At 39.1% G+C, this 23,863-nt stretch overlaps 1 protein-coding gene across 1 annotated transcript in view; it reads right to left on the bottom strand.

Annotated features, from left to right (window-relative positions):
- Positions 1 to 16,001, bottom strand: part of LOC140226290 (steroid 17-alpha-hydroxylase/17,20 lyase-like) — a 34,355-nt gene extending 18,354 nt beyond the window's left edge. The window contains exon 1 of the mRNA XM_072306786.1: positions 15,830 to 16,001. Within this exon, the coding sequence (XP_072162887.1) occupies positions 15,830 to 16,001 (172 nt within the window). The remainder of the gene's footprint in view (positions 1 to 15,829) is intronic.
- Between the last annotated feature and the right edge of the window lie 7,862 nt (positions 16,002 to 23,863).

The following is a 23,863-nucleotide window of genomic DNA, read 5'->3' as shown; positions in this document are numbered from 1 at the left end:
AGTAAGGTTGAAGTATTGACAACAGGGTTCGTGCAAGGTTTGGTTCTACAAATAGTCATTTTCTGTTCGAATTGATGACTTAATATTGACTAGGTCGAGAGGAATCTGGGAGAGCTACGCTGAATTGACGGTCAGCGCAGGCGCACACATCACTGCGCACAAATTTCGAATCCATTGACTGGATATCATGATGTCTGTGTGCGCATGCGCTGGCCGTCAATTCAGTGTAGCTCTCCCAGTTTCCTCTCGACCGAGTCACATTTAGTCATCAATTTGAACAGAAAGGAACTATTTGTAGAAGCAAACCTTGCACGAACTCTGTTATCAATACTTCAAATTTATTAATAAGTCTTCAAATTGAAGATTTTTCCCCGATTTAAAGTTGATATTTGTCCGCAGTAAAATATCCGTCATGATCCTGTATGCTACAGTTCACAGCCCCATGACGCTATGCGTATGGGGCTGCTGGCCGCAGTTATGCGTATGGGGCTGCTAGCCGCAGTATAGTTCCCATAGTGTTTCTAAGCTGAAATAAATATACACATTTGTAAAGCACTGCTTTTAGCCATATAGTACCTAGAAAAAAAAAGTGAAGTTTTTGTTTAATAGTTGCATTATATCTCATGTTTCAGCTTTTCCTGATGCTGGCTATGCAAAGGAGGACAAGAGCAAAGTGGTTCGAGACCATAATGAGAGAGAGAGCAGTGACTAACCGTCAGAGGTCAAGGCAAATGCCTTATATTCTGTTCAAAGACATGTTATTAATCAAATGACTAATCATTCAAGGCAAAAGAAAAAAAATCTTAGCGTTTGTTTGTGTGTGTGTCCGCGTGCATGTGGGAGAATCTTATTGTACACACACACACACACACACACACACACATACCCTCACATGCACACACACATATGCACACACATAGTTATGAAGATACCCAAGTGTATTACAATATTATTCTACATGCCTTGGCCATTTATCACATCAGCATCATAAAAAAGATTATCATAAACATGAACACACACAATGATATAATACATGTATTGATCAATGCATTACACATACACAGGTGCATAAAAACGCTGACATATTATATACACTCGCATGCACACATACAAACTCATTTACACACATGAGACATTACTATTAAACAGATCATATTGTTTATCTGTAAACATGTTTTTCTTTTCTTCTTCTTCTTCTTCTTCTTCTTAAGAAGCTTTAATATAGATCACATAGCAATCACGTTGTTCATGAAATATTACAGTACTTTAGAAAATTTAATCTTCATAAAATTTCCTGAAGTTTTCATTGCTATGATTAGGTTGGTGGGACACTACCTCCTTTCATGTAAGATAGCTCAAAATGATAATCAGTCAAATTTTCTAGTTTTAATAAATTTCCTGGAACATTCCATGGTCCAAATATCCTTGAAAGGGTGTAAAAGTTTTGAAAAATGCCAATATATAAAATAAAGGCAATATCATAGTTTACCCATTCATGAGTGAAAACTGCTGGATTCTGTATTGGAGGCAATGTGTACCTGAAAATCTTGGAGAGAATACATATATAAAACAGGTTTGGCATTAAAAATTATGATAACATTGCAATTAACTTCCAATATCAGAGGATCTGTGCAAACCTGACTCAACTTATGCACAATTTTCATTTGGCTGGTATTAGTTTTAGCAAACTGATTGTGTACTCACACCTACATTGTACTGACCTTTCTACATGAACATTCTGTTTCAGTATTAATAATAGTTACACATTTTTTTTTCTACCAGAGTGGGAGAAACAAATTTTAATCGTAGTCATTCAGTTTTATGAAAAAAAAACACACTTAGGAAAACATCTTTGTTCTTAGAATAATTCAACCCTAATCAAATCATAATAGTGGGCAGAAATGTTTGCTAAAGGGCAAACAATCACATACTGAGGCAAGGAGTCAAAACATGTTGCATAAACATTGGCATTCAAAATACAGGAAGCAATCTGTATTTCAAAGACATTTTATCATGCACAACTTTGGTAAGATGTCAATTCTTGGACATTAATCACATTGACCAAAGCATTGGTGCATATACAGTACATTCTGTTGTTTCTGAACTTTGCACTGAAGTTCTTTGTGTATGTGTGTGAATGTTTCAGTGGTGTATATATATTGCCCCATTTTATCAAGGACAACTTATAGTAACATGACAATGTTTTCATGCTTCAATATTAATCATATTGACCTATTTCCCTTGGCAAGTAATGAGCAGGTTGACTCTGTTGCAAATGATGCATTTTACAGGCAACACAGCAGAACCTGAAGAGCTTCCAGAAGAAAAACTTGATCTTGATGTGAGCGTCTTAGGGGAGGAAACAGATGCTCCTGCTGACGGACCAGGCTCCTCCTTCAGCTTTCGTTTCCTAGCGAGATTCAGGCGTTTGCTATCTATAAACCTCTTGTAGCACGTTTCATGGAATCCTATTTAATACAATGGAGAAATGAACAGCAATGATTAGCCGTTGGATTTTGTTAGGGGGAAAAAAAGGCTAAACGCTAGGGGGAGGGGTTGAACATTACACTCAATATATCATTAAATGTACGGTAGACTATTGACTGCCAATATTTGAATCTTGTAATTACCAATAGGCCCTAGTACTATGCCAGGTAATCATTAACACCTCATGATCATTGTCATCATCAACTACTTCAACTTGTACTTGCACTGCAATTACTGATTTTAAATGACATCTACAGCTTTCAGCACCTGATCGCATGCAATATCAATTATCATAATTATGAATACAACTGCCTTATCATCATTAATACTAGTAATCCTTGGCCTTTCACTATCACCACCACCCACTGCTTTATAATTTGGCACAACATAATGGTAATCATATGTTTTAGGGAGTTTAATTGTTGAAATTATGTTATTGTCATTGTTGGTTTTTCAGACCTATTTATATCAAATATTAATAAGTTGATTTAAGAGATGCTAAATGTGTGTTTTGAGGGGGGATTCGCCAATTTCGGGGTGAGAGAGACAGGATGGATTTTTAATATTAATACTCCATGGCCATGATTATGAAAATATAAATTTACATGCAGTTTAGACCTTTTTCAATCCAGTCCTGTGTGTCAAGATTTTTACAAAACAATTTCACAGATCAGCTACATCAACCTAACCTGGGCTGTACATAGAACAACATGTAAAATTCATCTAGGCTACATTATAACGGCGCTATGCTATGCCAAGGTGAAATTCAAGATAATTCATCTAAAATGTAACAGACACGCTACTAAACGGCTAAGCTACAGCATAAGCGTCCATTATAACATACACAAGCAACGTTCATAACATAGCTAACGTTGTACTTGTAGTCATCATGCATGGTCATTAACATTACGCATAGCCATATATGAGACTGCACTGCAGTGTCGACTGCTACGACTGTACGCACGTAAACTAACCTGTAAATTATCCTATGTAGGTTGCAGTCAGTCCCCCTGAGCAGATGAATCACTTCGTTCTGGTCTGCGATTTCACGGTTTCCCCCACTCAATTTGATCCACTCTTTGGCACACAAAATAGGTTTCGTCTATCTTAGGTTTGTCATAGCCGTGAAATTTTCAAACTTCATCGATGTTACATGCATAATAACGCATCTTAAAAGTTTCGGCAGAGCAGACGACGTAGACGCGTCGACAGGCTCACAGGGGGCGGCCATTTTGACTCGTAAACAATAATTCTCGATTCGGATTGGATAACATACATCACATGATCGTTCGCGAATGAATATCGTACACGGCAAAGTGTACATATTCAGCTCCTCAGTGACAAAAAAGTTCACTGTTTCCCCCTAAATTACCAAAATACTACAGGAGGGTTTGTGTCGAACTTTTTCCTGTAGCCTTTTTGGTTATTTGTTTACACGTAGCTGTGGAGAAATTTTAGTGCCGCAGTTGTCGGAACGAAACAAGCGAAAAAACCAGCTCACCCCATGGCCTAAATGGAGTAAATACACCTTCGTCCATGTAGAAATCACGTTCTCATGTAAACGCACCCATACGCACACACACACAAACACACACACACACACACACACACACACACACAATATCCCTTTGTTTTGTGTTGGAGACCACGTTGCTTCGACTGCTGCAAAATTTTGCAGGCTTATAGGGTTTGTCAAACTTATCATATTATAATATAATGACGAGGAGATGAGACATAGCCCGTTTGGTTGTGTAAATAATGGTCAAAATTCATATTTGAAAATACAAATGTTAAAGTGAAGGTGACTCTTAAAAGACTTTATCGCCATGTTTGATTTCTGCTTTCTTTTTTTTTTACATTTTGAAGACCTATCGGTAAATATTCAGTTACATAGCCTGTCTAATCGACTTACTTGCACACGCCGACACATGCATGAAATTTCTACTTGGTTGCATGACAGAAACAATTCTGATCTGAATTAAGTAGGACTGTATAAAAAAAAAGAAAGTGGACTTCACGAATATTTCTCAATATGACTTCAAGTCGCTATTTAACATCATTTTCGTTGTCGATCACCCGTGACCGATATCTGATGACCCCCAGCGTATCACCTAACTCGTCTTCAGCGTGACGAGTTTCATATCTCGTTTAATTTTGAATTTTTAACACACGTCTCTATGGGGAATTATTTACCCGTGCGAGCCCAGTATCCCATGGAACCCAACATGGAGCCTAATGGCCATTTTGGTAACAAATTGTGAAGGCGCTGGATTATCGTTAACGATTATTACGTGACTCAATGGAGCGAAAACTGCCTTCCTTTCATTTTCTCCATTTTAAGGAGGCAGACAGCGGTATAACTGTGTTTTAGACCTCAAAATGTCATCCAGAAGCATCTTTCCTGCCGAGGCCTCAAAAAAGTATGAAATAATGTAATTTCCTTTTCAATCTGTAGTCCCTCAAAGTTTGTGTTTGAGCTGCCAAACGACTTCTATCTCCTTCTCTCTCTCTCTCTGTCCCGATTACGGTTGACCGTAGGCCTATACAGTATCAAAATAATATATGAGAATAATAATAATGATGATGAAACCAATAAACGAACCAAAGCAAAACAGAAACAACTTTAGCAGACGACCCCAAAATATAAATGGTGCCTATGCAGTTAAGATTGTGAAGGGCAAAAGAAAGGGACTCGATAAGACTATGAATGAAGAGTTATTTAAAAAAAATTCCTTCACTGCTAAAAGAGAACGGCAAAGAAGGGAGGAGGTGGGGAGAGAAAGCCTGGGATTTTGTGAGCACTACCATTCACACCATGAATGATAGGCATACACCATGAAAACACGATGGTCTATAAAATACAAATTCTCCCCAATTACTAGTATATAGCTCATCCTTTGTGGGAAAATAAAGGGCATTTCTTCATTTGCATTTCATGCTTAGACAGGAATGATACTTTTGTATGACAAAATGAGGTCCTAAGTACATCTCATACTCTGTAAGTCCCTTAAACAAAGGGAGAAATGAAAGGGAGACAGAAATCGCCTCATATCTAGGACCCAGTGCAGATTTCATCCGGCACCATAGGGTCACGTGAATTATACGCCCTCTATCGACTACACTGAAAGAGTCAAGTGGTCGCGCACCCCAAAAGGTTTGTCAAGTAGTTCGTCAAGACATGTTTAGAGGCGATTTCACGAATAACAAATTTTTCATCACCCATGACAAATGTTTGTCTTCACTGTACGCTTGTGTGAAGTGCAATAACGACTTAAAACAGTGTACTGACGAATAAAAATTTTCCGACTGACAAAGTTCTGGGTCCCCCCCAAAAAAAAAAATCAACACTACAAATTCACAATTCCTTTACAAATAAATAAATAGATAAATAAAAATAAAGGTCCTGTGGTAATCCTGATGTAAATACCACCGGACAGTACCACCGCACAGGAACTGTCCTGTGGCATTTTGGGACATTACCACAGGGCAGTACCATAGTAACTGTCCTGTAGTATTTTGGGACATTACCACAGGACGGTCCCGCAGGAACTGTCGTGTGGTCATTTCATTTTTCGAATTAGCTAACCCTCGGAATTACGAAACCTATTGCGTTTTGGGATCAACAAACCTTATTTCGTTTTCTGATGAACGAACCTTCGGAATTCACACCTTATCTCATTTTCGGGTTAATGAACTTTCGGAATAACGAATCTTAGTTCATTTCCGGATTAACGAACCTTCGGAAGTACGAACTGTAACCGTCATTCCGAAGGTTCCAGAGACTCCAACCCAAAGCACCTTCTGATCTGGAGATTCTCCCGCCTGAAACCCCTATCAAACGGGAGACTCGAACTTGATGTGTGCGAAGCGCGAAGTTCCCAGGGTTCTAGATGCTCTCTTGTGCTATCTAAGGCTTATTTTTTCAACATACGATAGAAATAAGTAAGAAATCCCTTCCAACGGGAGACAAACAGCCAGGGCGGGAGAAATTAGATCTCAAACGGGAGAACGGGAGATTTTGCAAAAATGGGTTTTCGGCGGGAGATCTCCCGTCGAAAACGGGAGAGTTGGAGTCTCTGAGGTTCGTTATTCCGAACTTACTCGAGCAGGATGCGAACCCATGACCTCCTGATCTCTGAACAGGCGTCATCATCACAAGATTACCAAGCTTCCCGTTACCGCCCGACAGCAAGTGTTGGTTCTAATCTTTATAGCATGCAGCGGGTACTGCATAATTATTCAAATTCATGGAATTCTTGAGAAAAAAAAAACACCTTGAAAAAAAAAAACACCTCGACTGAAGTATAATTAGACCCCGTTTACAGTGCGAGGCTCGGCCGCGGCCGAGTCCAGCCTCGCTTCAGTGTAAACGCGCAAAAGGCCAAATGCGAGGCCAAAATTGGCCTCGCATTTGGCCTCGTTCTGGAGGTGGTCTCGGCCGCGGCCGAGCCGCGGCCGAGCCTGGCCTTTTCTCAGTGTAAACGCAAACTGGGCCAAATGCGCGGCCAATTGCGCGGCCAATTTTAGTCTGGCTTCCAAACCCTCTGCCTGTATCTTTCGCTATTCAGGATATTAACCCCCTCAACGTCGAAAACCAGTATAGTTTCAGGTGGTTTTGTCCTGCAAAGGATTCTTTCCTTCGGCAAAGGCCTTTGCCCGAACGGCGACTTCGTCGCCACGGAATTCATTTGGCAAAGGGTCTGAAAACCAGACAATACCAAATTGCATTTGTTTACAAGCAGAGCGCCACTACGACAAAATATTGAAAGGTTTGAATCAAAAGCGCGGCCGAGCCCAGCAGTGTAAACGGACAAAATTGCGAGGCTCGGCCGCGCAATTGAGGCCGGGCTCGGCCGCGGCCGAGCCGCGGCCGAGCCCGGCCCCGCACTGTAAACGGGGTCTATTTCTCTAACTAATATTTGAAAATGGTTTGTCATGCCAGGTATGCGCCCCAATCAAATACACGTGACTGCGACCGCGGTAGGTAAAAGCGGGGCTTGATCCGAGCTGCGAGAGACGCACTTCTATAGTATGTGCCAAAGATCGTACACACCATGTGTGCTGGATCTTTGGTATAGCTCGCGCAAAGGGTTACAGCTCGTTATTCCGAAGGTTCGTTATTCCGAAGGCTCTTAAGTTCGAAGATTCGTTATTCCGAAGGTTCATTATTCCGAATTTCATTTTCGGATTAACGAATCTCCGGAATAACAAACCTTCGGAATAACGCCACAAATGTTCGGATTAACGAATTCTTTTTCATTTTCGGATTAACGAACCTCTAGGTATAGGGAATTTGTGTGTTTAGGATTAACGGCCCTTCGGAATAACGAACCTTCGGAATAGCGAACCTTCGGATAACCAGGGAGGTGTGAGAGAAGGAGATACAACTCCTCCTCTCCTTTGAAGTCATGCTTGGCACCGCCGAGAAGTTATACGCTTAACTACAGGTGGAAACCAGGTGCTTTGACAAAAGGGAGCATCAATAATTGGGACTAGGGCTCTCACTCCAGGAAAGATTTCCCCCTACTGCAGTTCGCTCTCTCTTTGAATGTGATGGCAACAATGAATTTGTGTGCCTTAAATCGGAGCAGCGAATCAAAATACAGTGTAAAACCAACATTTTTAACAGTAAAAAGTTTAAAAGCACGCTGGAACACGCTTTAGCAGAGGGCTTTATTTGAAAGATCAAAACATCTCAGATTGAAAGATTAAAAGATCAATTTGGAGAAAAAAAAATGGGGGCCTCATGATTACGACAGATTCGCTTGTCATTATAATGCTAAATGCCATAAGTTCAATTCAAGATGGTGGTGCACTGGCACGAGCGGTATTGATGCGTTCCGCCAAAGCTGGGCGGGTACAATGAACTGGTGGGCACCACCACCCAGGTTAATCTCTAAGGCCATAGACAAACTTGTCAAAGATAACGCTACACGTACGCTTATTGTACCATACTGGAAGTCCGCCCCCTATTTTCCAAAACTGTGGAACGGAGACATTTTTTATTCTTTCTTAAAAGATCATGAATTTTTCTCATCTAATGTTATAAACAAGGGCCGGGGGAGAAATGGAATTTTTGGTAGCCGCAAGAGCAAATTTCTGCTTATTGCTCTGAAAGTACGATTTTAGCGCTTTCTTGTATTTTTCTTCACACAGATTTAAGAGTGAATGAGTCTGTTTAAATGCCATAGACGCAGCCGGGATCAAGTCCGAAAAATTTTCGGAGCTAGCCGGTGTATGGCCAAACAGCTCATCGGAGCCAGGAGCGAAGGTACAGTTGATAAGTATTTTGCTGCATACAAGAAATGGAAGCTGTTCATTCAGACCGAAGGAGGCAGAGCTTTACCAGCAGAGCCAATTCATGTAGCGTTGTACATTTCAAGTTTAATAAGGTTCTTCAGTCAGCGTCGTTCAATCTGCTTTGTACTCCATAGAATGGATCCACAACATGCACGAGGTCGATGATCCTACTGACAACGCCTTCGTTAAAAACTTATTGGAAAGCGCGAAGCGATCGACGTCAAAACCTGTGGTCAAGAAAGACGTGGTTACATCCGACCAAATCGTGCTATTATGCGACAAATATGCAGGAAGCAAAGACATCTTGGTTCTGCGTGATCTTGCTTTGATTGTTCTTTGTTTTTTTCCGGTTTTTCCTGTTTTTTCCGGTTCGATGAGGTTCAGTCATTGAGAAGTTCCGATATTTCATTTGAGGACTCGTTCATTTTGGTTCTTGTCAGTAGCAGTAAGACAGATCAATATCGAAAGGGTGGTATTGTTCTAATAAGCTAAGGCGAAACCAGTGCTTGTCCGATTAAGCTCTTAAAATCGTACATGGAGTTTGGGGGTATTTCAGTTGGCTCCGATCAGTATCTTTTTCGACCAGTTTATTCGAACAAGGGAAAGGAAGGGCTGTGTAGGAAGAATAAGCCCATTAGCTATACAAGGGCTCGTGAAACAGTAGTAGCCTAACTGCGTGAAGTTTGTGGTCAGGCTAACTTTAGTCTTCATTCTCTCAGAGCCGGTGGGGCCACTATACTGCCGCCAGGGCATCCGTGCCTGACAGGTTGTCGAAGAGGCTGGGGAGGTGGAGAAGCGAGAATGCGAAAGACGGATATATGTTGATGACAGTAGGTCCCTATAGATCACAAATTGATGGTTTCAAACTCCCTAAAGCTTAAAGGTCTTAAGTTTATTCTATCAATAGTATACGTCGTGCATAACACGATTTTTCCTGTGTTGTGTATGGTACCATTTGGTCTGTATTTTATGTTAGGAGTACGGTAATCTATATGGTTATTAAAGGCATCTCTCTTTGCACATTTCTTATCATTGATACATTTAGGCACGCTAAAGCCAGTCAGTATCATTTTTGCTTTTATTTTTCATAGATTATGACCGAATCAGAGTTTATAAAATTATGTCCCGGCTAAAGTTTTATTCGCTTGAAGACAGACTGGGGTTTTTGAGGTGTGTTCTGTTATCTACAATGCGTGGATTATTTGCAGCAAATAATTATATTGTATATAAAGCCTGTGGTATATACGTATAAAGGCTTTGAATACGCATTTCATATATATATTTTATTATGTCTCTCATTTATATTGTTTTGCTCTATATTTTCTCCTATAATTCCAAATGCATCAGTTTTTCAAGTATAAATCATTGATTTTATATAATATGATTCCAGTCGGTTCAGCTTTGTATAAGATATTTCATTTTCACTGTGTCGGGTTATCTTTTCATATTTCGGGAAGCAGAAAATTGTTTGATAATCAACTATACTTCAGGTATATTAAAATTCTTCAAAATTATATGCTCCTTAAATAGAAAAATGACAGTAAACTGATCCTCGGATTCATGGACATGTTGTATTCACACTTGATTGTTTCTGTTCAGCGTTGTTCCCGATCTTTGAAGTCTAGTCGTCGTGCAAGCCATTCCTTACTATGCCGATGTATATGTTTTCATACTTAGTTACGTTGTGCTTCTGTGATGTTAAGGAGAGGTGTAAAAGAAAATTTTTAAAGTGTGAGTTGTGTTTGTAAGATGCTGAAGTTATAGAACAGACTATTCTTTGCCTGCGTTACGTTTGTATAGCAGGCAAATGTTGTTTGCTCGTTAATGTATTCATGCTTATTGCTTACGCATTCCGTCGGAGCCAGAGAATCTGACGTATGAATAGTCCGGAATGCCACGGATGGCTTGTCTGAGTAAGGTGTTAAATGTTGGGCATATAGTGGCGTTATAACGTGTATAGAAAATCATTCTAGCTTGCATCTTCACCACGACCAGTTTAGTTTATTTGTAATAATACGGTATTAATGTATGCTCCTTAACGAGCCACAAGGTTTTCCAGAGTCTTTTGCTCATTGAGTTTTATCTCTGGTTTTTTACCCTGGGCTTATTAGGAGTTTATTATCGCCAATACACAGTTGCGCCATATTACATGTTGAAAGCGAACACAAATGCATCGTGTCGTTATATGCATATATACGTATACTGATAATGAACGGCCGGCTCTAGTCGTCGTGCCAGCCAAACACATCCCTGGAATAACGAACAACACCCGTGTAAAGAGCATTTTACAGCGTGTCCCAGATCACCTTCCATGTTTCTGTGACTAAAAAAAGACATGGCGAGGGAACGTGCAAGTTATGGTGAGTCGAGGGGAAGGTGCATTCCAATGTCTTTTGTTAAACATTTCAGTACTTTAGCAATGATTGACAGATGAGGTCATTTGAGGAATATTGGTTTGGAAGGATCTTTTTTTTTGTGTGTGGGCGTTCCAAAGTAATGTGAAGAAAAATAGAAGCAAAAATCGTTAAAAATAGACGCATTGTTGCTAGATATTCGCTTCACCGCAAAAGCGATGTTGAGGGTATCATAAATCAACACAAATCAACATGCATTTGGATTTCAGGGCCCCTTTAAATGTTCGGTGGCATTTCAACTGCACATCAGTATCTGAATCAATCTTTTCCTCTCAAAGTACAGTTATTGGATTCGTGACCAATGTCCTCTTTCTGATCTTCCATTTTTTACTGGAAACCTTCAGATTAACTCCAACCAGGCCAAGATGCACCATGCAACAAAATACTTTCATCATAAAAATTCCAACAGTGAGTCAAGCACCCCTGCGCAAAATTTAGTTAAAGAAAAACTTTGATTGAACTATAAAGTTACTGTTATCTTATAAACATTTGGTCACTCACAAGACATTTGGAAGGAATAAGACCTGAAGTCCTGAATGTTAATTAAACGGTCTCACTGAAAGTGCCAAACTTTGGACACTTATGATCTTGATAGATTTGAAATATTATTACAGGTGAGGTAGTGGCATTGCATTGTACATCCATGAGCATGCTTAATGACTGTATGAAATATTACCTAAAGCCAAAACGTTTCGAATTTATGGTTGCTGAGATAATTTTGGGAAACAGAGACAATTTTTATTGTGCTTTTGTATAGACCACCTATACAGCAAATGCAGAATTATTTACTTAAAGTAGAAATGTACCAGAATGTTTTGAAACCCTTGGAGATACAGGTTATGAATTTTTCATCCAAGAAGATTTTGTTTGTGTCATGCAGTCTCTATATAGAGCAAAAAAAAAAAATAATAATGTGACAGATTGAAAAGTTACCTGATATTGTACATGACTCCAATCGTCAAAAAAATGTTAAAGACCCAACAAGATTAACATAATCATCAGAGACTTTAATAATGATATGGCAAGAAAAACATGATTGTACTAAAGTGCAAGAATAAAAAAAAAAAATGATAAAAGTAACTACAATTGACCTTTCAATTACTGTGCAAGAGGCAGACATGAAGAAAAGCTCCAGAGACTAAACAAATTTTCACGAAACTGGAAAAGAGTACATTAGAATATTGTTAAGCAAGAAGTCAATGAAACAACTTGCGGTAATACAGTTTTAGTAATATCTTACGGATCACTGATCATCAGGTTGCATGCAAAACGTTTCATTAAGTTATGAACCTGCTTGAAACATTATACTATACGTGGATTGATCAAAAAGGTAGGCAACACTAACTATATTAGTATTGTAAGAAATGAATACTGGCGCACGCCTTTTCAAATAAGGAAATCTGAAGATTTCACAGCTACCACTATGCGTGAACAAGATATTAAGGGAAGACGGTATTTGTGACGGACGATGGACTGTACCAATTCACAGTACTGCCTTGTGGGATGGTAAATGCCCTCGCAGTCTTCTCGAGGCTCTTGCGCACTGTGGTAGAGGGACTGACGAATGTAGTCAATTACATTGACAACATTCTCGTACACTCCGAGACATGGGAGGAGCATCTCCAAGCGCGATGCAGCGGCTCGCGGAAGTTCTAACTCAGTCATGCATGAACGATGAACATTAAGTTGTACATCAAAATAATGAAAGAAGAAAAGCTGATCTTTCCATTGATGAATATTTCATAATGAAAAAGAAAGCAGGCTTGACCGCCCAAGCTAAGCAAATCTCATGTCCCATAGCCATTGGACTGCGTGCAATTATTGGTTATGTCTCATAGCTTATTCTCAATAAATGACAACAAAGGGTTTTCCGTCTCATAGAGCATTCTCTGTAAATACCTCCCCCCCCCCCCGAACAACATTCACTGTAGCACGTACTGCGGCTGTTTTGTGTGAATCCAATGGTGCAGATGAGCCCATTGTCGAATGTTAAGTCGAGAGAGCTGAATGTTTGTTTTTCGACTACCCGAGGAATCGGTACAAATGAAGCAGTTTACATGCAAATTTTTTCAAGCATGCGTTATTCATAATTGACGCGTAAGGTCTCATATGAAAGAAGAAAATATGAATTATGGGTTATGAACTTTTTTTTTCGAAAACGCAACGTTCAAAGTCTGAAAATTCACTTAAAGTCACCATTTGCGCGTGCAAATGAAAATTTGTAGCACCACTGTTCATTGTTCTAACTCAGTCATGCATGAATGATGAACATTAAGTTGCACATGAAATGAAAGAAGAAAAGTTGATCTTTCCATTGATGAATATCTCATAAACAAAATCTATGATTTCGATAGTAAAAAGTTACATGAAAACCCGGTTTCGTTTTTGCTGGGACACGCTGTATTGTGTTCTGCAGGTGACAGGCGGGAACTGTTTGCTCTGAGAGCGCCGTTGGCGAGGGGGTAGTGGAAGAAGTTTTGATTTGATTATTGGGCAGTGGGCAAGGTCATTGTTGATCCTAAAGAGCATAGAGAGACGTGAGATCTTTCTGCCGTGTTTCAGGGACTGCCAGCCAAGGGTCTTGATCATCTGGCTAACACTTGATGTGTTGTGGCACCTGTTCAACACAAAGCGAGCAGCTCGTCTCTGTACAGACTCCAGCTTATTGATCTGTTGATGTTTTTCCGAGGAGCAGGATCCCAAACACAGGAGGCATACTCAAGTGCTGGTCTTACAAATGCCTCGTACGCCCTTTCCTTGATCTTACTTGAACTTATCATGAGATTTCTTCTCAGGAAGCCCCGTGTTCTGCTTGCTTCATTGCAGATTTCGTTGATATGGTTGTCCCAGCTTATGTTCTGCTGGACAGTCACTCCGATATATTTTGTACTTGTGACCCTATCCAAAGTGTGTCCATGTAAGTGGTATGACAGCTGTAATGGGTTTCTACTCCTAGTGACTGGCAGGGAGGAGCACTTTGTCGGATCGAACTTCATGTCCCAGCTGTCCAAATGTAGTGGGGGACGGTACTCTAAAATCACATCCAGACAAGGTGAGTCAAATTCTGAACGCTGAGGCACCAAAGACGAAGACACAGGTGCGAACATTCCTAGGCCTTTCGGGCTATTATAGGAAATCATCCCTAACTTTGCCGCCATTGCCGTGCCACTAACGGACCTCACAAAAAAGGGATGTCCTAGTAACAAGGTGGAGTGGGGAGGTCTAGAACAAGGGAGGTGGGAAGAGATTCATCTCCCCGCCTAGAACAGAGGGCATTCGATACACTCAAAGCTTCTATTAACCTGCAGTGAGAAAGGCCTATGTACATATCCTCTTGATTTCGATGAAATGAAAACGAAGCAAACTAAATAAACATACACACACACACACACACACACACACACACACACACAAACACACACACACAAACAGATAACAAATTAATCGTAGTGTTAATTTGTCAATGATAACTTTATGACGGAAGGGATTGTATAGTCTAATATTGACCCCCAAACGTGATTCAGTTTAGTTCAGTTTATTTTATTACAGCTGGTCCGTGCCCGATAAAATCACATGTACATCATCATACATTATACAACAACAAAAGTAACAATACAAACAAAGCCGAAAATACAATTCATTGATTAAAATACCAAAAAAAAAAAAAAGGAAAATGAAAAACGTTTACCCTCTCCCATCCCCCCGTCCATTCCTAAAATATGATACTGAATATTCATACAATATATATCTTTATTCATCAAATATGTTTCATAAATTAACACCATCTTAGTCTAACACCTAAACACTCATCTTAAATCCAGCAAATGACTTATTTCTTTTTGTATGTACAGGAAGCTGCAGTCCATCGTGTGATATCCCTATGTGATAAGCTCCGTTTCCTGAAACTTGTATGAGGTCTTGATCATTCTAAATTCTTACATATATTTCTCAAACCATAATAAAATTCTATTAATAAAAATATTTCATAAACTCACCAGGCATAATTTCGTGGACAATCTTATACATAACATATAAAACATGTTTATCTCTCCGAACTGAAAACACTCAAATACTTCCCGACTAGAAAATCTCCACTCGATATCGGGAACCACCCGGAGTGCCCTATTTTGTATTCGCTCTAACTTTCCAAACACCCTTTGCCAGCATTCCCCCATATTATGCTAAAATAATCAAACTTACTTTACATTACAGATTTATGAAATGTTCAAGCAGTTTGTTGTGTCACTTACGGTCTTAATCTTTTAATGAATAAATGCCTTTTGCTGTATTCCTTCTTAAATAATCAGTATGTGTGTCCCAATTCAAATGCTCATCATTGATAACTCCGAGATACTTGCAGTGCGTAACGCGTTTGAGAGGAATATTGTGAATACAAATCAATGTTTTAGGGTTGTAAAAACTATCGGGTGAGTTTTGAATTGAAATGATGCCATTGCTCTTCTGAAAATGTACACATTGGTGCGAGAAAAGCTAATCTTTTAATCCGATAACTCTCGTACTCCATATTATGGAAATTCGGAGAGAAACACTTATCACACACCCTGTTTTATAATATTCAATAACTGTGAACGTTTACATGGATTGACTGTACAAGGAAATTTACTCACCATAGATGCTACCCACAATGGGAAGACCCCTTGGTCCGGGTGGGAACCTGCTTGGTCGGCTGACGCTCCATATTGCCATGGAGACCAGAAGGACTCCAAGAGTAGCTGTGATGGTCAACCCATTGACCTGTCCGAGACTGGATTCCGTTAGGGTTCCGAAGAAGTCGATCATAGTGGTGACTGCAGCTGAGCTACTTCACTCTGATCTGACTTCTGCGGCATCCGGTGTATAAAATAAGATTTCATTTGCGTTCGACATGTCATAACAATACAAGGCAATCAAGCACGGTTGTGTAAATATCACGGGACTGGCAAATTGAATGATCATCCTGACTCTTAGCCAAAGTCATGCAGGGAGCTCAAAAGATATATTTCATTTCATTTCATTTCATTTCATTTCATTTCATTTCATTTCATTTCATTTCATTTCATTTCATTTCATTTCATTTCATTTCATTTCATTTCATTTCATTTCATTTCATTTCATTTCATTTCATTTCATTTCATTTCATTTCATTTCATTTCATTTCATTTCATTTCATTTCATTTCATTTCCGTGAGTTGAATGATGCTTTCGCTCTTCTGAAAATGTACACATTGGTGCAAGAAAAGTGAATTTTTCTAATCCGACAATTTTCCTACTGTATGTGGAAATTGGGAATGAAGCGACTAGTCATGATGCAGTGACACATGAATCAATTGTCTTTCTATCTGTGAGGCAGTTCCAGTTTAGCACATACTTCAAATATTTCTGAGTGGCGGCATTAAACATGGGATCAAAGGAAATAAGACTGTTGGTACTCCATCTCTTGAACCTTCTCGGTCACACCAAGGAGGTTCGAGAAATGGAGTCACAACAGTCTTATTCGCTTTGATCCCATGCTCGAAGCCGCCACTCAAAAATATTTGAAGAATGTGTCAAACTGGATCTGCCGCTCAGATGCGAAGACAATTGACTCGTGTCTCATTGCATAATCACCAGCCACTTTCCAAGGAAGATATGTCTTTATAATGGTAATTACTTTTCGCTATCCCTACTTACAAACTATGGGCTGTAGACAATGGTAAAGGCACTGGGGTGCGCGAATAGAAATTACTCAAATATTGCTGAAATAAATATCAAAATTACTCGACTGTACGTGTCTGTATGCTAATCTGACATATTAATTTATAAGGAACCATACTTGAAGATGATACCATATTAGTTTCATTTGGCGGAAATAAGGAGAAAAGTGATAAAACCGGCTTTCCGTGAGGGTAAAATTTCAAACACTTTCACAAGATACAGTTCAGATTTACACTTTTGTACAAATTTTCGAACGGAATTGACTTTTGTTTTACATGCTTTATCATTAGGTGAAATTTCATTGCATTTTTGATATATAAACGAGTAGCATATACCCAATATTATGTTAGCGTTATAAATGAATCTTCAGATTGCTCAGAAAGATGGCGGCTTCAAGCATCGAGCATCAAAGGCACAAATGCACCTGTGGAATTCTTTTGTCCATCCATAGAAAACTGACAGCTGATTGAGTAATTATAGTCAGTTGTAACTCCATCTTTCGAACCTTCTTGGTCAAACTGAGCGAGACTTTGTTCGTCACGCATTGTTCAATTCAATTCAATTCAATTCAATTCATTTATTTCAATCTCATTTTTCTTCCAGAAAAATGACAAAAAGTACAAATCAGGAATTCTATCATAAGCATATATTAAAGGCAACAAATTTAATTTTAAGATTTGTAATTCATTGGATATTTTGTGGATTGTCCCCGTTTTCACGCATGCTGGAGTGTTGTTTTAATCCTCCAACGTTTAGCACATAAACTGTAAAATATTTTTCCCAAATATACTGACCTTCTCCCCCTGATCTCTGTCAGCGTGGTCTTCCAGTCGGACTGAGGCACACAATTGCTGCACTTGAGTGGACTATTGCTTAGCTACTTTACAAATAGATTACTTTCGGATTATGTTGGATGGATTGTTGAGTGCCGATGAAAAATTTGGCAAGATCAAGTCAGCAGCAGAACATTCAAAAGGTTTGGGGTATGTTGTTAAAACAGGTTTAACCCTTAACCTCTTTGCCTGTGTTATCTTATTGCAATTCACACACAATAAAAAGACGTATACCACATCCACACTGGCACACTACATGGATAATATAATTCAGTGAGCTGTCAGTATGGTAGATAGATAGTGACATAACTTATTTCCCGTCTCCCGGCTTTGTGATGTTTACAAAATTCATCAAATAATGACGATGCCTGGTTATCTGTATTTTTTCTTCTTTCAGTGTTTTTGCTGTCTTATAAAATGGCTTAACGAAAAGTAAAAAATCGCCATGAATATTATGAAAACAGAAAAAAAAAATCCATATCGCGATTATACTTTTGACTTTTCCTGCCCCCACCCACGAAATCGGACCTGTCATGGGGAGAGGGGAAGGGGGTGTCAAGTAGTGTCAATGGTACCCTTTCACTTTATTTAGAGCCAACAAGATATGGAAAAGAATATTCAGGGACAATGTGAATGGCTAATTCATGTTATCTGTCACCTCTTGATCAGCGTGTGCGTCCTCACGTGTAATGTATTAAAGTTTATGTAATCCACAGATAAGATTCTTGATAGATGGGTGGAATATGTTGGCGAATTGTTTGCTGATGATCGTCCTCCAAAACCAGAGGTAACTGAATGTGAAGGCCCCGCCATTCTAGAATCAGAGGTTATAAATGTTTTGAAAGAGATGAGAAACAACAAGGCAGCAGGATTAGATGGGATCCAGGCTGAAATGCTCAAAGCTTTGGATGATTATGGTGTTGCTCAGTTGACTCAATTATTGAACAGTATATGAAACAGGATATCTTCCATCAGGCTTGCTGGAATCTGTGTTCATAACACTGCCCAAAAAACCAAAGGCAATGGAATGTGGTGACTTCAGGACTATCAGTCTCATGAGCCACATCACGAAGATCCTACTCAAGATCATTCTGAAGAGGAATCAGTTTCTGCTCAGTGAGAACTCTGGAGAAACCCAATTTGGCTTCAAGTCGGGGTCTGGGACACGCGATGCCATATTTACTATGCGCATCATTACGGAGAAGTGCTTGAAAAAGGGAAAAGATCTCTATGTATGCTTCATTGATTATGCTAAGGCATTTGATAGAGTCGAGCACCAGAAAGTTTTCGAGTGTCTCCGCAATACCGGGATGGACAGTAAGGATCTGAGAGTGATTGCAAACCTGTACTGGAACCAAAGGGCATGCGTCAGGATTGACAATGAATTTTCTGATTATGCAGAAATCAAACGAGGTGTTCGTCAGGGATGCATCATGTCACCTAGTTTGTTTAATCTATACACAGAATGCATTTTTAAAAGCATTGAAGGCATGCATGATAAATAATCTGAGATATGCGGATGATACCGTGTTGCTAGCTGACAATGAACAAGACCTGCAAACAATTGTTGATGTCATATACCGCCAAAGTAAGGCATTTGGCTTGGACATGAATGTGAAAAAGACCAAAACGATGGTAATATCTCGAAAGGTGGAAATACCAAGGATAATCATCTCTATCAGCAACAATCTCCTGGAACAAGTCAGTGAATTCACATAATTAGGACAAAATGTTTATGAAGATGGGAAGAATGGTGGAGAAATTAGAAGAAGAATTGGAATGGCTAGAACTAAGTTTACCCAAATGAGTAAAGTGTTGACATCAAGGAAGATATCTACTGCAACCAAGCTCAGACTGGTTAAATGTTACGTGCATTCAACTCTCCTTTACTGTTGTGAAACATGGACATTGTACTTGGATGATATGAAAAGGCTGTCTGCATTCGAGATGTGGATATTCAGACGCCTGGGCCGTATGTCATGGTCAGACAAGAAAACATATCAGTATGTTCTAGATCATCTGAATGTCACAAAAACCTTGATGAAAGACATCAAATCAAGAAAACTCAAATATTTTGGCCATGTTAAAAGACATCAGAACATCCAAAAAAGTGTACTGGAAGGGATTATAAAAGGCAGGAGATGCAGAGGACGCCAGCGCAGTGTGTGGTGTAACAACATAAAGGAGTGGACAGGAAAGAGTGTGGCTGCATGTAGTAAGGCGGCCATGAAGAGAACAGAGTGGAGGTCTATAGTCGCCAACCTTCGGACTGAAGACGGCACTTAAGAAGAAGAATCCACAGACCGAAGGAGGGAGGGGGTAGGGGTGTCCCCCTCCCACACAAGAAGGGGGCTGCTTTTTTTAGAATTGAAATTGAACGAACTGGTGCACATTTTGGAGGAATATTGGCATTTTTCAGTAAAAAGTAAGAAAAATGAATATTCAGAGACAAATTCGGAACACTAGCATCAGCGGACTAAATGATGTAATTAAGAAAGTTCCCAACAAGCTAATAGGGCTCCTGATGTCTCGGAAATTCTCTTTTTATCAAAATGAATATAGCTCATAAGTAGGCCTATATAAATGATATGTATAAATATGGTTTCTGTTTCGTTTGTGTTGTTCACATTCATGTTTGAATTACCTCTATAACCTAATGAAAGAACAGACTGTGAAATTCAGCGTTCGCAAATTAGGAACTCTTTGCAATGAATTTTACAAACACCTACCCCATGCAATACACGATGTTTGACATAGTTTACTGTGATCCTACCGATTTTATGGATTCAAGTTCCATAAAACGAAGGTAAATATGTGATAATGTTTACGTTTGAATTCCGTAAGTATCTTATATAAATGAAGCGAACAGGCTGTGAAATATAATACAAATAAGAATTTCGACATGCTTTGTCTACTAGGCAACAATTTTTTTTTTCTAGTACTAGTAGTATGTTTATTCGGGTGCACGTCACGAGACCGACACCCACGGGTTGTACAGCCCACAAGTCATACAGCTCACAAGTCATACAGCCTACTAGTTATACAGCCCACGAGTTCGACACTGAGTAAATAAAGCCCATGAGTTTGACATCATGTAAAATAAGCCCAGGACTTATACAGCCCATGAGTTCGACAATACGCACAAAAGGCTCGGCAAAGAAGGCCTACGAGACCGACACTTGGACAGACAGGATAAACAGCGCCACCTATAGACCAATTCATTGTATAGGGTGTCCAGATAATGGCATCACCGAACTAAAATGAATGGCATAAAGGTATTGACCGATTCGGGTTCGTTGAGGGCAGCAGACATTTTACGGCACAGGGCGCAGCCATAGTGGGTGTATCAGCCGACCCCCCCCCCCCCCCCTGCTCTCCCCCACCCCCGGGCAACATGTTTATCACGCACTTGTAACAAAGGTTCGCGCGCTAAGCAAGCATTCGCGCACTCAGTACGAGACGCCTATTGGCTAAAGCAGTTTTTCATTCTGCGCGTGTGCTAATGTAGGGAGAGGGGTGGGGGAGTGCGGAGGGGGGGGGGGGGGTCGGCTGATACACCCACTATGGCTGCGCCCATGCCAAAAATACACATAGCGCGTCACAGAATCGGTCAATAAGAGATGGAAAAGGGAGTTGCTAGGGTATTACCGCGTCAGATGCCCTCCCTCACCCCCTAAAATGTTGAAGGTCTTTAATTGTGTTTGCGTATGTGAGTGTTTGTGAAAAAATAAACAAAACTCAGTAAAAGTGCTTGAGATGTTTCAACATTACTTTCGAAAATGCCAAAACACCCTCGTTTCCCTATCTGAAAAGCCCATACCGGTATACACCTACTTAGAAAAAAATAATAATAAAATGATGTGTACATTCAGATCAACCAACTAGAAAAATACCCAGGTATGAAATGAAGTTTACTACAAGAAAATTATTCACATGATATGGGGGGGGGGGTGGTCACCTGCAAAGGCGTTGAAATGGTATAAATTCACAGAAAATAATATAATCGTCACTTAAGGCAGCGTTAAAAATTCGGAAAAAGAAGACGCATCCATGAAAACAACTTTTCTATTTCATGAAAAATGTACCGTTTTGAGAAGAATAGTTTTACAAACACAAGCCACTGAAATCGAGGTGAATCGCTGCGATGAAAAAAAAAAAAAAAAAAAACGTTTTCATCCGTTGAATTTCATACATCATAGTTACAGAGAAAATTACAAATTAAACTCTAAGCAGGCCGATATAAGCAGGCAGATAGGATATCAAATAAGGCCTACTTTACTCGTGAAGGGAGCAAGAAACAGGCCAAAAAAACTGAGATCCTGTCCACCGTCTAATTAAAGATTAGGAAAGCCTATGAAATATAACACGATGGCATCTGAAATTAAACCATTCACCGTTCTTGTCTTCTATCATTTTTTCATACTTTTTTTTTGGGGGGGGGTGGTCCCATGAAGAGGACAATTTTGTGTAAAAAAGAAAAAATGGTAACTATGTCGCTCCCCGTAGCGTGACAGAACTGCCCCTAAAAGCCACACGTGTACAATACATAATGTTGTTGATATGTAGATGGTGCTGTTATTCAAGCTCAAGTTCATATTTATTCGTTTTTTTCCACAATATACAAACATAAATCTCACTTTCTTAAGTGACAAAAACAATGCATACAATTGTACAGAGAAGACAACAATAATAGGAAAAAAACTAACAGTAGCGATACATTGCAATATATTGCAATGTATCGCTACTGTTAGTTTTTTTTTTTCGTTATCTTAGCAACTATAGTTGCTAAGATAACGAAAGTGAAATAGTTTTCAATATATGCACTGTGTGAAAAAAAACAAAAACAAAACGGAGGGACCCACTAAAAAGACAGAGCTTGTAGAGTGCGGGCCCCTTTTGTATAAAAAGCCCGATGCAAAAATTGAATTGAAAACAACAACAAATCGGCACAAAAAGTTCGTCACAAAAAAAAAGTTTGGCAGCCCACTAAGTGACAGACGAACAAACAGTTATACATAAAACAACAACAAACAGAGTAATGAACATGAAACAGGACTGGGACAGCAACAAGACTACTTATAGGAGGGGAAAAAAAGAAAAAAAAACTGACTAGACGACACAAGAGGAAACAAGACTATAGCGTGATAAAGAGGTAACAGAATAGACAGGAATATGCAACACAGACAACGATCCTCGGAGGTTTGAAGAAGAAAGAGAAGAAGAAAAAGAAGAAAAAGGAATATAGAACAAACCCTTCAACTGCAAAGTATAGGTTAAAGAAAATCTTATAATGAAGGCTTAAGCAATAGTTACAATAATAAAGAAAACGGCAATGCAGATATTGCGGATGAGTAACAAAGTAAGCCTAATAAACTAATCTGTTTCTGGGAGTCGTCATTATAAGATTGTAAAAGAAAGGACTGTAATCTCCTTTTAAATGAGTATATAGATGAGCAGATTTTAGATTATGATTCAGGGAATTCCAATAATTTGGTCCAGTGTAAATAAGTTTATTCTTAGCTAAAATCGTTCGAAGAAGTGGTAAATGAAACTCGTTAGAACGTCGGGTGGGGTAATTATGGAATGATTGATTTTTTTTTTTAAACATAGTACCAAAGATAGGTGGGAGTAAATTGTTATCATACATATACATAAATTGACCTAAGTTAAATAAAAATAATTCGTTGATTTTTAATAGCTTATAACAGTCAAACAATGCATTTGTATGTGAACGTGTAGGAGAATTAGAAATGATACGGAGGGCTTTCTTTTGCAATAATAACACTCTCTTCAGTAGTGTCTGATGAGTATTGCCCCAAGCTAAAATTCCATAATTAAGGTAGGGGAGTATCAAAGAGGAGTATAACACTAGTAAGGTCTTTTCAGGAATGTAAAATTTCAGTCTATTAATAACACCTATATTGCGAGAAATAATTTTGCAGATATGATCAATATGTATTTTCCAAGAAAGTTTATCATCCACAAAAATACCAAGAAATTTAGAATATGACACACTTTCTAAATTACAATCATTCAGAACTATTTCTGAGTTCAAAGGATCAACAGTATTGCTGAAAAGCATATATTTTGTTTTTTGAATATTCAAAGATAACTTGTTAGCTCTGACCCAGTTAG

Source organism: Diadema setosum, chromosome 3 (assembly GCF_964275005.1).
Source record: "Diadema setosum chromosome 3, eeDiaSeto1, whole genome shotgun sequence".
Classification (NCBI taxonomy): Eukaryota; Metazoa; Echinodermata; class Echinoidea; order Diadematoida; family Diadematidae; genus Diadema; species Diadema setosum.
This window is presented reverse-complemented; position numbering and strand designations above follow the sequence as displayed.